Source organism: Somniosus microcephalus, unplaced genomic scaffold, assembly GCF_052327205.1.
Source record: "Somniosus microcephalus isolate GS21.2 unplaced genomic scaffold, FLI_Smic_1.0 unresolved_chr1, whole genome shotgun sequence".
Classification (NCBI taxonomy): Eukaryota; Metazoa; Chordata; class Chondrichthyes; order Squaliformes; family Somniosidae; genus Somniosus; species Somniosus microcephalus.
This window is the reverse complement of record NW_028225179.1, coordinates 31,910,681-31,927,329: the sequence shown is the minus strand read 5'-3', so window position 1 is coordinate 31,927,329 and position 16,649 is coordinate 31,910,681. Positions and strand designations below refer to the sequence as shown.

At 61.1% G+C, this 16,649-nt stretch overlaps 1 protein-coding gene across 1 annotated transcript in view; it reads left to right on the top strand.

Annotated features, from left to right (window-relative positions):
- Positions 1–16,441, top strand: part of sgf29 (SAGA complex associated factor 29) — a 51,161-nt gene extending 34,720 nt beyond the window's left edge. Inside the window, exons 6-9 of the mRNA XM_085974222.1 lie at positions 181–327; positions 2,561–2,599; positions 10,543–10,705; positions 15,927–16,441. Of these exons, the coding sequence (XP_085830348.1) occupies positions 181–327; positions 2,561–2,599; positions 10,543–10,705; positions 15,927–16,043 (466 nt within the window). The 3' untranslated portion in view covers positions 16,044–16,441. The remainder of the gene's footprint in view (positions 1–180; positions 328–2,560; positions 2,600–10,542; positions 10,706–15,926) is intronic.
- Positions 16,442–16,649: the final 208 nt, after the last annotated feature.

Genomic DNA, 16,649 nt, shown 5'->3' with positions numbered 1-16,649 from the left:
TGAATTAGGTTCATTTAGTTCAGAAAATGAATTCAATCAATAAACGTCTCTCTCTCTCTCTCTCCCCACCTTTCTCTCTCTCTCCCCTTTCTCTCTCTCTTTCTTCCCCCCCCCCTTTCTCTCTCTCTCACCCCCCCCCCCCCCCCCCCTTTCTCTCTCTCTTCCCCCTTTCTCTCTCAGGCCGCCGCCTCTCTGTGGAGCAATCCCGGCCTCCAGTGATTACGTGGCGAAGCCTGGGGATAAAGTTGCCGCTCGGGTGAAGGGTTTGGACGGTGACGAGCAGTGGATTCTGGCCGAGGTTGTCAGCTACAGTCACACAGCCAACAAGTGAGCGGGAGGAGTGTGGTGTGTGGGGGGGATCGGGGAGAGGCGAGGGGGGGGCGGAGAGGCGAGGGGGGGAAGAGCGAGGTGGGGGGGTCGACGGGGGAAGAGGAGAGGCGAGTGGGGGTAGGAGAGGCGAGGGGGGGGAGAGGCGGGAGGTGGGGAGAGGCGAGGGGTGGGGGGAGAGGCGAGGGGTGGGGGGAGAGGCGAGGGGGTGGGGGGAGAGGCGAGGGGGTGGGGGGAGAGGCGAGGGGGTGGGGGGAGAGGCGAGAGGGTGGGGGGAGAGGCGAGGGGTGGGGGGGAGAGGCGGGGGGGTGGGGGGAGAAGCGGGGGGTGGGGGGAGAGGCGAGGGGGTGGGGGGGAGAGGGCGGGGGGTGGGGGGAGAGGCGAGGGGGTGGGGGGAGAGGCGAGGGGGGGTGGGGGGAGAGAGCGAGGGGGTGGGGGGAGAGGCGGGGGGTGGGGGGAGAGGCGGGGGGTGGGGGGAGAGGCCTGGGGGGGGGAGGGGCGAGGAGGGGGAGGAGGGGAGAGGCGAGGAGGGGAAGAGGGGGGGAGGGGAAGGAGGGAGAGGCAAGGAGGGGAGGGGGGAGAGGCGAGGGAGGGGAGACCCGGGGGGGTGGGGGGGGAGAGAGGCGAGGGGGGGGAGAGGCGAGGAGGGGGAGGGGGGGGAGAGGGGAGGGGAGGGGGGGAGAGGCGAGGGGGGAGAGAGGCGAGGAGGGGTGGGGGGTAGAGGCGAGGAGGGGGGGAGGGGGGGAGAGGCGAGGAGGGGGAGGGGGGAGAGGCGAGGAGGGGGGAGGGGAGAGGCGAGGAGGGGGGAGAGGCGAGGAGGGGGAGGGGGGAGAGGCGAGGGGGGAGAGGCGAGGAGAGGGGGAGGGGGGAGAGGCGGGGGGAGAGGCGAGGGGGGGAGGGGGGGAGAGGCGAAGAGGGGGGAGGGGGCGGGGGGAGAGGAGAGGAGGGGGAGGGGGGAGAGGCGAAGAGGGGGCGGGGGGAGGGGGGCCGGGGGGAGGGGGGAAAGGCGTGGAGAGGAGGGGGGGGAGGAGAGGGAGGGGGGAGGAGGGGAGAGAGGCAGGGAGGGGAGAGGTCGAGGGGGAGGTGAGGTTGAGGGGAGGAGAGGGGGTGAGAGTGGGTGAGGGGGAGGGGTGATGGTGAGAGGGAGGAGAGGAGAGAGGGTGAGGGGGAGGGGGGGAGGGGAGGTGAGGGAGAGGGGGAGGGGAGGAGAGGGGGCAGGGGGGGAGAGGCGGGGCGAGGGGGAGGGGAGGAGAGAGGGGGAGAGGCGGGGGGGAGGGGGGAGAGGCGTGGAGAGGAGGGGGGGAGGAGAGGGAGGGGGGAGGAGAGGAGGCGAGAGGCAGGGAGGGGGAGAGGTCGAGGGGGAGGGGAGGTGAGGTTGAGGGGAGGTGGGGGGAGAGAGGGGGTGAGAGTGGGTGAGGGGGAGGGGTGATGGTGAGAGGGAGGAGAGGAGAGGGGGAGGGGGAGGGGGGGAGGAGAGGGGGAGGTGAGGAGAGGGGGAGGGGAGGAGAGGGAGCGAGGAGGGGGGTGAGGGTGAGAGGGAAGGGAGGGGGGAGAGGGTGCGAGGGAGGTGAGGGAGGAGAGGGGATGGGGGAGGATGAGGGCGAGGAGGAGAGGGGGAGAAGGAGGAGAGGAGAGGGAGGAGGAGGGGGGAGGAGGAGAGGGTGAGGAGGAGAGGGGAGAGGGAGAAGGGAGGGAGGAGAGGGAGAGGAGAGGGAGGAGGGAGAGAGGGAGGGAGGAGAGGGAGAGGGAGGGAGGAGAGGTGAGGGAGGGAGGAGAGAGAGGGAGGGAGGGAGGAGAGGGAGGGGGGAGAGGGAGAGGGATGAGAGGAGAGGGAGGAGGAGGATAGTGTGAGAGGGGTAGGGGAGAGAGTCGAGGGGAGGAGGTGTATGAGGGGCGGGAGAGTGAGGGGAGGGGGGTGAAGGGTCGGTGAGGGGTTCGGGAGATGGGGAAAGTCATGGCGGGGGGGGAAGAGGTGGGAGAGGCGAGACAGGAGGAGGAGGGGACGATGGTAGTAGAAGTGGCGAAGAGAGGTGGGGAAAAGGTGGAGCGACCTTGTTAACGGGACTGGGCTGAGGGTCTGACTGACGCTTCAGGCTGTGGTCTGGTGGTCGGGGAGTTGGGGGTCACGTCGGGGGTGTCGAGCGTGTCACTGATGGGTTGTTGAGATGTCCAGTGTCCCGCTGTCTCCCACTGACCCGAGTGAGCATCGCTGTTCTCTTTCTCTCTCTACCAGGTACGAGGTGGATGACATCGATGTTGAAGAAGGGAAGGAGTAAGTCTGTTTATTACTGAGACACCGGGGGGGTCAGGGGAAGGGCCGAGGCCCCACGGTACAGGGGAAGGGCCGAGGCCCCACGGTACAGGGACACCAGGGGAAGGGTCCGAGGCCCCACGGTGTAGGGGACACCAGGGGAAGGGCCGAGGCCCACGGTGCAGGGACACCAGGGGAAGGGCCGAGGCCCCACGGTGTAGGGGAAGGGCCGAGACCCCACGGTACAGGACACCAGGGGAAGGGCCGAGGCCCCAACGGTGTAGGGACACCAGGGGAAGGGCCGAGGCCCCACGGTGTAGGGACACCAGGGGAAGGGCCGAGGCCCCACGGTACAGGGACACCAGGGGGAAGGGCCGAGGACCCACGGTGAAGGGACACCAGGGGAAGGGCCGAGGCCCCACGGTACAGGGACACCAGGGGAAGTGCCGAGGCCCCACGGTGTAGGGGACACCAGGGGAAGGACCGAGGCCCCACGGTGCAGGGACACCAGGGGAGAGAGGGCCGAGGGCCCCACGGTGCAGGGACACCAGGGGAGAGGGCCGAGGCCCCACGGTACAGGACACCAGGGGAAGGGCCGAGGCCCCACGGTACAGGGACACCAGGGGAAGGACCGAGGCCCCACGGTGCAGGGGACACCAGGGGAGAGGGCCGAGGCCCACGGTGCAGGGACACCAGGGGAAGGGCCGAGGCCCCACGGTGCAGGGACACCAGGGGAAGGGCCGAGGCCCCACGGTGCAGGGACACCAGGGGAAGGGCCGAGGCCCCACGGTGTAGGGGACACCAGGGGAAGGGCCGAGGCCCCACGGTGCAGGGGACACCAGGGGAAGGGCCGAGGCCCCACGGTGCAGGGACACCAGGGGAAGGGCCGAGGCCCCACGGTACAGGGACACCAGGGGAAGGGCCGAGGCCCCACGGTACAGGGACACCAGGGGAAGGGCCGAGGCCCCACGGTACAGGGACACCAGGGGAAGGGCCGAGGCCCCACGGTGCAGGGGACACCAGGAGAAGGGCAGAGGCCCCACGGTGTAGGGACACCAGGGGAAGGGCCGAGGCCCCACGGTGCAGGGACACCAGGGGAAGGGCCGAGGCCCCACGGTGCAGGACACCAGGGGAAGGGCCGAGGCCCCACGGTGCCAGGGACACCAGGGGAAGAGCCCGAGGCCCCACGGTGCAGGGACACCAGGGGAAGGGCCGAGGCCCCACGGTGCAGGGACACCAGGGGAGAGGGCCGAGGCCCCACGGTGTAGGGACACCAGGGGAAGGGCCGAGGCCCCACGGTACAGGGACACCAGGGGAAGGGCCGAGGCCCCACGGCGCAGGGACACCAGGGGAAGGGCCGAGGCCCCACGGTGTAGGGACACCAGGGGAAGGGCCGAGGGCCCCACGGTGCAGGGACTCCAGGGGAAGGGCCGAGGGCCCCACGGTGTAGGGACACCAGGGGAAGGGCCGAGGCCCCCACGGTGTAGGGACACCAGGGGAAGGACCGAGGCCCCACGGTGCAGGGACACCAGGGGGAAGGACCGAGGCCCCCACGGTACAGAGGGACACCAGGGAAGGGCCGAGGCCCCACGGTACAGGGACACCAGGGGAAGTGCCGAGGCCCCACGATGCAGGGACACCAGGGGAAGGGCCGAGGCCCCACGGTGTAGGGGACACCAGGGGGAAGGGCCGAGGCCCCACGGTGTAGGGGACACCAGGGGAAGGGACCGAGGCCCCACGGTGCAGGGACACCAGGGGAGAGGGCCGAGGCCCCACGGTGTAGGGACACCAGGGGAAGGGCCGAGGCCCCACGGTGTAGGGACACCAGGGAGAAGGGCCGAGGCCCCACGGTGTAGGGACACCAGGGGAAGGGGCCGAGGCCCCACGGTACAGGGACACCAGGGGAAGGGCCGAGGCCCCACGGTGCAGGGGACACCAGGGGAAGGGCCGAGGCCCCACGGTGTAGGGACACCAGGGGAAGGGCCGAGGCCCACGGTGTAGGGACACCAGGGGAAGGGCCGAGGCCCCACGGTGTAGGGACACCAGGGGAAGGACCGAGGCCCCACGGTGCAGGGACACCAGGGGAGGAGGGCCGAGGCCCCCACGGTACAGGACACCAGGGGAAGGGCCGAGGCCCCACGGTGTAGGGACACCAGGGGAAGGGCCGAGGCCCCACGGTACAGGGACACCAGGGGAAGGGCCGAGGCCCCACGGTGCAGGGACACCAGGGGAAGGGCCGAGGCCCCACGGTACAGGGACACCAGGGGAAGGGCCGAGGCCCCACGGTACAGGGACACCAGGGGAAGGGCCGAGGCCCCACGGTGCAGGGACACCAGGAGAAGGGCAGAGGCCCCACGGTGTAGGGACACCAGGGGAAGGGCCGAGGCCCCCACGGTGCAGGGACACCAGGGGAAGGGCCGATGGCCCCACGGTGCAGGACACCAGGGGAAGGGCCGAGGCCCCACGGTGCAGGGACACCAGGGGAAGAGCCGAGGCCCCACGGTGCAGGGACACCAGGGGAAGGGCCGAGGCCCCACGGTTGCAAGGGACACCAGGGGAGAGGGCCGAGGCCCCACGGTGTAGGGACACCAGGGGAAGGGCCGAGGCCCCCACGGTACAGGGGACACCAGGGGAAGGGCCGAGGCCCCACGGTGCAGGGACACCAGGAGAAGGGCCGAGGCCCCACGGTGTAGGGACACCAGGGGAAGGCCGAGGCCCCACGGTGCAGGGGACACCAGGGGAAGGGCCGAGGCCCCCACGGTACAGGGACACCAGGGGAGAGGGCCGAGGCCCCACGGTGCAGGACACCAGGGGAAGGGCCGAGGCCCCACGGTACAGGACACCAGGGAAGGGCCGAGGCCCCACGGTACAGGACACCAGGGGAAGGGCCGAGGCCCCACGGTGTAGGGACACCAGGGGAAGGGGCCGAGGCCCCACGGTGCAGGGACACCAGGGGAAAGGGCCGAGGCCCCACGGTGCAGGGACACCAGGGGAAGGGCCGAGGCCCCACGGTTGTAGGGACACCAGGGGAAGGGCCGAGGCCCCACGGTGTAGGGACACCAGGGGAAGGGCCGAGGCCCCACGGTGCAGGGACACCAGGGGAAGGGCCGAGGCCCCACGGTGTAGGGACACCAGGGGAAGGGCCCGAGGTCAATGATTATCCAGTTACTTGTTTAGATAGGAATAGAATCATCAATGTTTACGCCACAGAAGGAGGCCATTTCGGACCCATCGTGTCCGTGCTGGCCGACAAAGAGCTATCCAGCCTAATCCCACTTTCCAGCTCTCGGTCCGTGGCCCTGTAGGTTACGGCACTTCAAGCGCATATCCAAGTACTTTTTAAATGTGATGAGGGTTTCTGCCTCGACCACCCTTTCAGGCAGTGAGTTCCAGACCCCCACCACCCTCTGGGTGAAGAAAGTTCTCCTCAACTCCCCTCCAAACCTTCCACCAATTACTTTAAATCTAAGCCCCTGGTTATTGACCTCTAGCTACTGGAAATAGGTCCTTCCTACCCACTCTATCTCCGCCCTTTATCATTTTATAACACTTCAACTAAATTTCCCTCAGCCTCCTCTGTTCCAAAGACAGCAACCCCAGCCTCTCCAATCTTTTACGGGGTTGTTCTCCTTAGAGCAGAGAAGGTTAAGGGGAGATTGACCAGAATGGTACCAGGGATGAGGGACTTCAGTGATGTGGAGAGACTGGAGAAGCTGGGGTTGTTCTCCTTAGAGCAGAGAAGGTTAAGGGGAGATTGACCAGAATGGTAACAGGGATGAGGGACTTCAGTGATGTAGAGAGACTGGAGAAGCTGGGATTGTTCTCCTTAGAGCAGAGAAGGTTAAGGGAGAGATTGACCAGAATGGTACCAGGGATGAGGGTCTTCAGTGATGTGGAGAGACTGGAGAAGCTGGGGTTGTTCTCCTTAGAGCAGAGAAGGTTAAGGGGAGATTGACCAGAATGGTACCAGGGGATGAGGGACTTCAGTGATGTGGAGAGACTGGAGAAGCTGGGATTGTTCTCCTTAGAGCAGAGAAGGTTAAGGGGAGATTGGCCAGAATGGTAACAGGGGATGAGGGACTTCAGTGATGTGGAGAGACTGGAGAAGCTGGGGTTGTTCTCCTTAGAGCAGAGAAGGTTAAGGGGAGATTGGCCAGAATGGTACCAGGGATGAGGGACTTCAGTGATGTGGAGAGACTGGAGAAGCTGGGGTTGTTCTCCTTGGAGCAGAGAAGGTTGAGAGGAGGTTTGATAGAGGTGTTCAAAATTATGAGGGGTCTGGGCAGAGTAGATAGAGAGAAACTGTTCCCATTGGCGGAAGGGTCGAGAACCAGAGGACACAGGTTTAAGGCGATTGGCAGAAGAACCAAAGGCGACATGAGGAAAAACTTTTTTACGCAGCGAGTGGTGAGGATCTGGAATGCACTGCCTGAGAGGGTGGTGGAGGCAGACTCAATCGCGGCTTTCAAAAGGGAATTGGATAAGTACCTGAAGGAAAAAAATGGTCAGGGCTACGGGGAAAGGGCGGGGGGAGTGGGACTGGCTGAAGTGCTCTTGCAGAGAGCCGGTACGGGCTCGACGGGCCGAATGGCCTCCTTCTGTGCTGTAACCATTCTATGATGCCATAACTTCTGATCACAGTGTTACCTTGTCAAGGCCTATGTAAACACTTACATAGGCCGGTTCCTATGCAGAAAGAAATACTTGCATTTGCATAGCGCCTTTCACCACCTCAGGACGTCCCAAAGCGCTTCACAGCAACTGAAGTACTTTTTGAAGTGTGGTCACTGTTGTAATGTGGGAAACGCGGCATCCAGTTTACGCACAGCAAGCTCCCACAAACATCAATGTGAGAAGGACCAGATTATCTGTTTGTGATGTTGATTGAGGGATAAATATTGGCCCCAGGACACCGGGGAGAACTCCCCTGCTCCTCTTCCAATAGAGGCCGTGGGATCGTTTACATCCACTTGAGGGGGCAGACAGGGCCCTTGATTTAACGTCTCATCCGAAAGACACTGCCCCTCTGACAGTGCGACGCTCCCTCAGTACTGCCCCTCTGACAGTGCGGCGCTCCCTCAGTACTGCCCCGCCGACAGTGTGGTGCTCCCTCAGTACTGCCCCTCCGACAGTGCAGCGCTCCCTCAGTACTGCCCCTCCGACAGTGCGGCGCTCCCTCAGTACTGCCCCTCCGATAGTGCGGCGCTCCCTCAGTACTGACCCTCCGACAGTGCGGCGCTCCCTCAGTACTGCCCCTCCGACAGTGCGGCGCTCCCTCAGTACTGCCCCTCCGACAGTGCGGCGCTCCCTCAGTACTGCCCCTCCGACAGTGTGGCGCTCCCTCAGTACTGCCCCTCCGACAGTGCGGCGCTCCCTCAGTACTGCCCCTCCGACAGTGCGGCACTCCCTCAGTACTGCCCCTCCGACAGTGTGGCGCTCCCTCAGTACTGTCCCTCTGACAGTGCGGTGCTCGCTCAATACTGCCCCTCCGACAGTGCGACGCTCCCTCAGTACTGACCCTCCTGCAGTGCGGCACTCCCTCAGTACTGTCCCTCCGACAGTGCGGCGCTCGCTCAATACTGCTCCTCCGACAGTGCGACGCTCCCTCAGTACTGACCCTCCGACAGTGCGGCGCTCCCTCAGTACTGTCCCTCCGACAGTGCGGCGCTCGCTCAATACTGCCCCTCCGACAGTGTGGCGCTTGCTCAATACTGCCCCTCCGACAGTGTGGCGCTCCCTCAGTACTGCCCCTCCGACAGTGCGGCTCTCCCTCAGTACTGTCCCTCCGACAGTGCAGCGCTCCCTCAGTACTGCCCCTCCGACAGTGTGGCGCTCCCTCAGTACTGTCCCTCCGACAGTGCGGCGCTCGCTCAATACTGCCCCTCCGACAGTGTGGCGCTCCCTCAGTACTGCCCTTCCGACAGTGTGGCGCTCCCTCAGTACTGCCCCTCTGACAATGCAGCACTGCCCCACTGACAGTGCAGCGCTCCCTCAGTACTGCCCCTCCGACAGTGCGGCACTCCCTCAGTACTGCCCCTCCGACAGTGCGGCGCTCCCTCAGTACTGCCCCTCCGATAGTGCGGCACTCCCTCAGTACTGCCCCTCCGACAGTGCGGCGCTCCCTCAGTACTGCCCCTCCGATAGTGTGGCGCTCCCTCAGTACTGCCCCTCTGACAGTGCGGCACTCCCTCAGTACTGCCCCTCTGACAGTGCGGCGCTCGCTCAGTACTGCCCCTCTGACAGTGCGGCGCTCGCTCAGTACTGCCCCTCTGACAGTGCGGCGCTCGCTCAGTACTGCCCCTCTGACAGTGCGACGCTCCCTCAGTACTGCCCCTCCGACAGTGCGGCGCTCCCTCAGTACTGCCCCTCTGACAGTGCGGCGCTCCCTCAGTACTGCCCCTCTGACAGTGCGACGCTCCCTCAGTACTGCCCCTCCGACAGTGCGGCGCTCCCTCTGTACTGCCCCTCCGACAGTGCGGCACTCCCTCAGTACTGCCCCTCTGACAGTGCGACGCTCCCTCAGTACTGCCCCTCTGACAGTGCGACGCTCCCTCAGTACTGCCCCTCCGACAGTGCGGCGCTCCCTCAGTACTGACCCTCCGACAGTGCGGCGCTCCCTCAGTACTGACCCTCCGACAGTGCGGCGCTCCCTCAGTACTGTCCCTCCGACAGTGCGGCGCTCCCTCAGTACTGACCCTCCGACAGTGCGGCGCTCCCTCAGTACTGCCCCTCCGACAGTGCGGCGCTCCCTCAGTACTGACCCTCCGACAGTGCGGCGCTCCCTCAGTACTGACCCTCCGACAGTGCGGCGCTCCCTCAGTACTGACCCTCCGACAGTGCGGCACTCCCTCAGTACTGCCCCTCCGACAGTGCGGCGCTCCCTCAGTACTGACCCTCCGACAGTGCGACGCTCCCTCAGTACTGCCCCTCTGACAGTGCGACGCTCCCTCAGTACTGCCCCTCCGACAGTGCGGCGCTCCCTCAGTACTGCCCCTCCGACAGTGCGGCGCTCCCTCAGTACTGCCCCTCCGACAGTGCGGCGCTCCCTCAGTACTGCCCCTCCGACAGTGCGGCGCTCCCTCAGTACTGCCCCTCCGACAGTGCGGCGCTCCCTCAGTACTGCCCCTCCGACAGTGCGGCACTCCCTCAGTACTGCCCCTCCGACAGTGTGGCGCTCCCTCAGTACTGTCCCTCTGACAGTGCGGTGCTCGCTCTATACTGCCCCTCCGACAGTGCGACGCTCCCTCAGTACTGACCCTCCTACAGTGCAGCACTCCCTCAGTACTGTCCCTCCGACAGTGCGGCGCTCGCTCAATACTGCTCCTCCGACAGTGCGACGCTCCCTCAGTCCTGACCCTCCGACAGTGCGGCGCTCCCTCAGTACTGTCCCTCCGACAGTGCGGCGCTCGCTCAATACTGCCCCTCCGACAGTGCGGCGCTCCCTCAGTACTGCCCCTCCGACAGTGCGGCTCTCCCTCAGTACTGTCCCTCCGACAGTGCAGCGCTCCCTCAGTACTACCCCTCCGACAGTGTGGCGCTCCCTCAGTACTGTCCCTCCGACAGTGCGGCGCTCGCTCAATACTGCCCCTCCGACAGTGTGGCGCTCACTCAGTACTGCCCCTCCGACAGTGTGGCGCTCCCTCAGTACTGCCCCTCTGACAATGCAGCACTGCCTCAGTACTGCCCCACTGACAGTGCAGCGCTCCCTCAGTACTGCCCCACCGACAGTGCAGCGCTCCCTCAGTACTGCCCCACCGACAGTGCAGCGCTCCCTCAGTACTGCCCCTCCGACAGTGTGGCGCTCCCTCAGTACTGCCCCTCTGACAGTACGGTGCTCCCTCAGTACTGCCCCGACAGTGCAGCACTCCCATCTCCATCTCGGCAATCCAATGAGACAATCTGCCGTTAATTTGCAAAGTTCTTCTGCGGAGAGTAACTCGTTTGTTTTTTTCCCCCCGTTAAAGGCGACACACTTTGAGCCGTCGGCGCATCATCCCGCTGCCCCAGTGGAAGGCAAATCCCGAGACCGATCCGGAAGCCTTGTTCCAGAAGGATCAGCTGGTGCTGGCTTTGTACCCCCAGACCACGTGCTTCTACCGAGCTCTCATCCACACTCCTCCACAGCGGGTAAATATCTCCCAGAGAGAGAGCAACTGAGAGTCAGTGTACAGATATTTCCCTGAGAGAGAGCGACTGAGAGACACCAGTCAGTGTACAGATATCTCCCTGAGAGAGAGGGGACTGAGAGACACCAGTCAGTGTACAGATATCTCCCTGAGAGAGAGGGACTGAGAGACACCAGTCAGTGTACAGATATCTCCCTGAGAGAGAGGGGACTGAGAGACACCAGTCAGTGTACAGATATCTCCCTGAGAGAGAGGGACTGAGAGACACCAGTCAGTGTACAGATATCTCCCTGAGAGAGAGGGACTGAGAGACACCAGTCAGTGTACAGATATCTCCCTGAGAGAGAGGGGACTGAGAGACACCAGTCAGTGTACAGATATCTCCGAGAGAGAGGGACTGAGGGACACTAGTCAGTGTACAGATATCTCCCTGAGAGAGAGGGACTGAGAGACACCAGTCAGTGTACAGATATCTCCCTGAGAGAGAGGGACTGAGAGACACCAGTCAGTGTACGGATATCTCCCTGAGAGAGAGGGGACTGAGAGACACCAGTCAGTGTACAGATATCTCCCTGAGGGAGAGGGACTGAGAGACACCAGTCAGTGTACAGATATCTCCCTGAGAGAGAGGGGACTGAGAGACACCAGTCAGTGTACAGATATCTCCCTGAGAGAGAGGGACTGAGAGACACCAGTCAGTGTACAGATATCTCCCTGAGAGAGAGGGACTGAGAGACACCAGTCAGTGTACAGATATCTCCCTGAGAGAGAGGGGACTGAGAGACACCAGTCAGTGTACAGATATCTCCCTGAGAGAGGGGGACTGAGAGACACCAGTCAGTGTACAGATATCTCCCTGAGGGAGAGAGACTGAGACACCAGTCAGTGTACAGATATCTCCCTGAGAGAGAGGGACTGAGACACCAGTCAGTGTACAGATATCTCCCCGAGAGAGAGGGACTGAGAGACACCAGTCAGTGTACAGGTATCTCCCTGAGAGAGAGGGACTGAGAGACACCAGTCGGTGTACAGATATCTCCCTGAGAGAGAGGGGACTGAGACACCAGTCAGTGTACAGATATCTCCCTAAGGGAGAGGGGACTGAGAGACACCAGTCAGTGTACAGATATCTCCCTGAGAGAGAGGGGACTGAGAGACACCAGTCAGTGTACAGATATCTCCCTGAGAGAGAGGGACAGAGAGACACCAGTCAGTGTACAGATATCCCCCTGAGAGGGACTGAGAGACACCAGTCAGTGTACAGATATCTCCCTGAGAGAGAGGGACTGAGAGACACCAGTCAGTGTACAGATATCTCCCTGAGAGAGAGGGACTGAGAGACACCAGTCAGTGTACAGATATACCCCTGAGAGAGAGGGACTGAGAGACACCAGTCAGTGTACAGATATCTCCCTGAGAGAGAGGGACTGAGAGACACCAGTCAGTGTACAGATATCTCCCTGAGAGAGGGGGGACTGAGACACCAGTCAGTGTACAGATATCTCCCTGAGAGAGAGGGACTGAGAGACACCAGTCAGTGTATAGATATCTCACTGACGGAGAGGGACTGAGAGACACCAGTCAGTGTACAGATATCTCACTGACGGAGAGGGACTGAGAGACACCAGTCAGTGTACAGATATCTCCCTGAGAGAGGGGGGACTGAGACAGCAGTCAGTGTACAGATATCTCCCTGAGAGAGAGGGACTGAGAGACACCAGTCAGTGTACAGATATCTCCCTGAGAGAGAGGGACTGAGAGACACCAGTCAGTGTACAGATATCTCCCTGAGAGAGAGGGGACTGAGAGACACCAGTCAGTGTACAGATATCTCCCTGAGAGAGAGAGGGACTGAGAGACACCAGTCAGTGTACAGATATCTCCCTGAGAGAGAGAGGACTGAGACAGCAGTCAGTGTACAGATATCTCCCTGAGAGAGAGGGGACTGAGAGACACCAGTCAGTGTACAGATATCTCCCTGAGAGAGAGGGACTGAGAGACACCAGTCAGTGTACAGATATCTCCCTGAGAGAGGGACTGAGAGACACCAGTCAGTGTACAGATATCTCCCTGAGAGAGAGGGACTGAGAGACACCAGTCAGTGTACAGATATCTCCCTGAGAGAGGGACTGAGAGACACCAGTCAGTGTACAGATATCTCCCCGAGAGAGAGGGACTGAGAGACACCAGTCAGTGTACAGATATCTCCCTGAGAGAGAGGGACTGAGAGACACCAGTCAGTGTACAGATATCTCCCTGAGAGAGAGGGACTGAGAGACACCAGTCAGTGTACAGATATCTCCCTGAGAGAGAGGGACTGAGAGACACCAGTCAGTGTACAGATATCTCCCTGAGAGAGAGGGGACTGAGAGACACCAGTCAGTGTACAGATATCTCCCTGAGGGAGAGGGACTGAGAGACACCAGTCAATGTACAGATATCTCCCTGAGAGAGAGGGACTGAGAGACACCAGTCAGTGTACAGATATCTCCCTGAGAGAGAGGGACTGAGAGACACCAGTCAGTGTACAGATATCTCCCTGAGAGAGAGGGACTGAGAGACACCAGTCAGTGTAGAGGTATCTCCCTGAGAGAGGGACTGAGAGACACCAGTCAGTGTACAGATATCTCCCTGAGAGAGAGGGACTGAGAGACACCAGTCAGTGTAGAGGTATCTCCCTGAGAGAGGGACTGAGAGACACCAGTCAGTGTACAGATATCTCCCTGAGAGAGAGGGACTGAGAGACACCAGTCAGTGTACAGATATCTCCCTGAGAGAGAGGGGACTGAGAGACACCAGTCAGTGTACAGATATCTCCCCGAGAGAGAGGGACTGAGAGACACCAGTCAGTGTACAGATATCTCCCTGAGAGAGGGGGGACTGAGAGACACCAGTCAGTGTACAGATATCTCCCTGAGAGAGAGGGACTGAGACAGCTGTCAGTGTACAGATATCTCCCTGAGAGAGAGGGACTGAGAGACACCAGTCAGTGTACAGATATCTCCCTGAGAGAGAGGGTCTGAGAGACACCAGTCAGTGTACAGATATCTCCCTGAGAGAGAGGGACTGAGAGACACCAGTGAGTGTACAGATATCTCCCTGAGAGAGAGGGACTGAGAGACACCAGTCAGTGTACAGATATCTCCCTGAGAGAGAGGGACTGAGAGACACCAGTCAGTGTACAGATATCTCCCTGAGAGAGAGGGACTGAGAGACACCAGTCAGTGTACAGATATCTCCCTGAGAGAGAGGGACTGAGAGACACCAGTCAGTGTACAGATATCTCCCTGAGAGAGAGGGACTGAGAGACACCAGTCAGTGTACAGATATCTCCCTGAGAGAGAGGGGACTGAGAGACACCAGTCAGTGTACAGATATCTCCCTGAGAGAGAGGGGACTGAGACAGCAGTCAGTGTACAGATATCTCCCTGAGAGTGAGGGACTGAGAGACACCAGTCAGTGTACAGGTATCTCCCTGAGAGAGAGGGGACTGAGACAGCAGTCAGTGTACAGATATCTCCCTGAGAGAGAGGGACTGAGAGACACCGGTCAGTGTACAGATATCTCCCTGAGAGAGAGGGACTGAGAGACACCAGTCAGTGTACAGATATCTCCCTGAGAGAGAGGGACTGAGAGACACCAGTCAGTGTACAGATATCTCCCTGAGAGGGAGGGACTGAGAGACACCAGTCAGTGTACAGATATCGCCTGAGAGAGGGGGGACTGAGACAGCAGTCAGTGTAGAGGTATCTCCCTGAGAGAGAGGGACTGAGAGACACCAGTCAGTGTACAGATATCTCCCTGAGAGAGAGGGACTGAGAGACACCAGTCAGTGTACAGATATCTCCCTGAGAGAGAGGGACTGAGAGACACCAGTCAGTGTACAGATATCTCCCTGAGAAAGAGGGACTGAGAGACACCAGTCAGTGTACAGATATCTCCCTGAGAGAGAGAGGGACTGAGAGACACCAGTCAGTGTACAGATATACCCCTGAGAGAGAGGGACTGAGAGACACCAGTCAGTGTACAGATATCTCCCTGAGAGAGAGGGGACTGAGAGACACCAGTCAGTGTACAGATATCTCCCTGAGAGAGAGGGACTGAGAGACACCAGTCAGTGTACAGATATCTCCCTGAGAGAGAGGGACTGAGAGACACCAGTCAGTGTACAGATATCTCCCTGAGAGAGAGGGACTGAGAGACAGCAGTCAGTGTACAGATATCTCCCTGAGAGAGAGGGACTGAGAGACACCAGTCAGTGTACAGATATACCCCTGAGAGAGAGGGACTGAGAGACACCAGTCAGTGTACAGATATACCCCTGAGAGAGAGGGACTGAGAGACACCAGTCAGTGTACAGATATCTCCCTGAGAGAGAGGGGACTGAGAGACACCAGTCAGTGTACAGATATCTCCCTGAGGGAGAGGGACTGAGAGACACCAGTCAGTGTTCAGATATCCCCCTGAGAGAGAGGGACTGAGAGACACCAGTCAGTGTACAGATATCTCCCTGAGAGAGAGGGACTGAGAGACACCAGTCAGTGTACAGATATCTCCCTGAGAGAGATGGACTGAGAGACACCAGTCAGTGTACAGATATCTCCCTGAGAGAGAGAGGGACTGAGAGACACCAGTCAGTGTACAGATATCTCCCTGAGAGAGGACTGAGAGACGAGGCCCAGTCAGTGTACAGATATACCCCTGAGAGAGAGGGACTGAGAGACACCAGTCAGTGTACAGATATCTCCCTGAGAGAGAGGGACTGAGAGACACCAGTCAGTGTACATACAGATATCTCCCTGAGAGAGAGGGGACTGAGAGACACCAGTCAGTGTTCAGATATCCCCCTGAGAGAGAGGGACTGAGAGACACCAGTCAGTGTACAGATATCTCCCTGAGAGAGAGGGACTGAGAGACACCAGTCAGTGTACAGATATCTCCCTGAGAGAGAGGGACTGAGAGACACCAGTCAGTGTACAGGTATCTCCCTGAGAGAGGGACTGAGAGACACCAGTCAGTGTACAGATATCTCCCTGAGAGAGAGGGACTGAGAGACACCAGTCAGTGTACAGATATCTCCCTGAGAGAGAGGGACTGAGAGACACCAGTCAGTGTAGAGGTATCTCCGTGAGAGAGGGGGGACTGAGACAGCAGTCAGTGTCGAGGTATCTCTGATGATGTGGTGTTGAGCCTGATCTTGTGTCTGTGTCTCATCTCCACAGCCTCAGGATGATTACTCTGTGTTGTTTGAGGACACGTCCTACGCCGATGGCTACTCACCCCCGCTCAACGTGGCGCAGCGTTACGTGGTCGCCTGCAAGGAAACCAAGAAGAAATGAGAGGTGGCGGTGCATCGGAAGGTGGGCGGGGAGGGTGGAGGGCGCCTTGACCTGCCCAACCTCCCTCTGGTGCCTTGCCTTGCCAGTGATCTGCTCCCTCCCTCCCCCCCACCCCCTTCCAACGGCCTGCTGTCTCATCCCTTCCCAACGCGGTTCCTTCCCCCGTCGAGGCGGGCTTCCCATTGTTCCTCTGCCGCCAGCTGCCTCCCACAGTCGATCGACCGCCAGCGGGAGAGGGCACCAGCCCGCGTTGAAAGAGGCTTTGGGACCTCCTGAGATGCTGAAAGGGGCTTTGGGATATCCTGAGGTGGTGAAAGGGGCTTTGGGACATCCTGAGGTGGTGAAAGGGGCTTTGGATCTCCTGAGATGGTGAAAGGGGCTTTGGGACGTCCTGAGGTGGTGAAAGGGGCTTTGGGACGTCCTGAGATGGTGAAAGGGGCTTTGGGACGTCCTGAGGTGGTGAAGGGGCTTTGGGATCTCCTGAGATGGTGAAAGGGGCTTTGGGACATACTGAGGTGGTGAAAGGGGCTTTGGGACGTCCTGAGGTGGTGAAAGGGCTTTGGGACGTCCTGAGGTGGTGAAAGGGGCTTTGGGACGTCCTGAGGT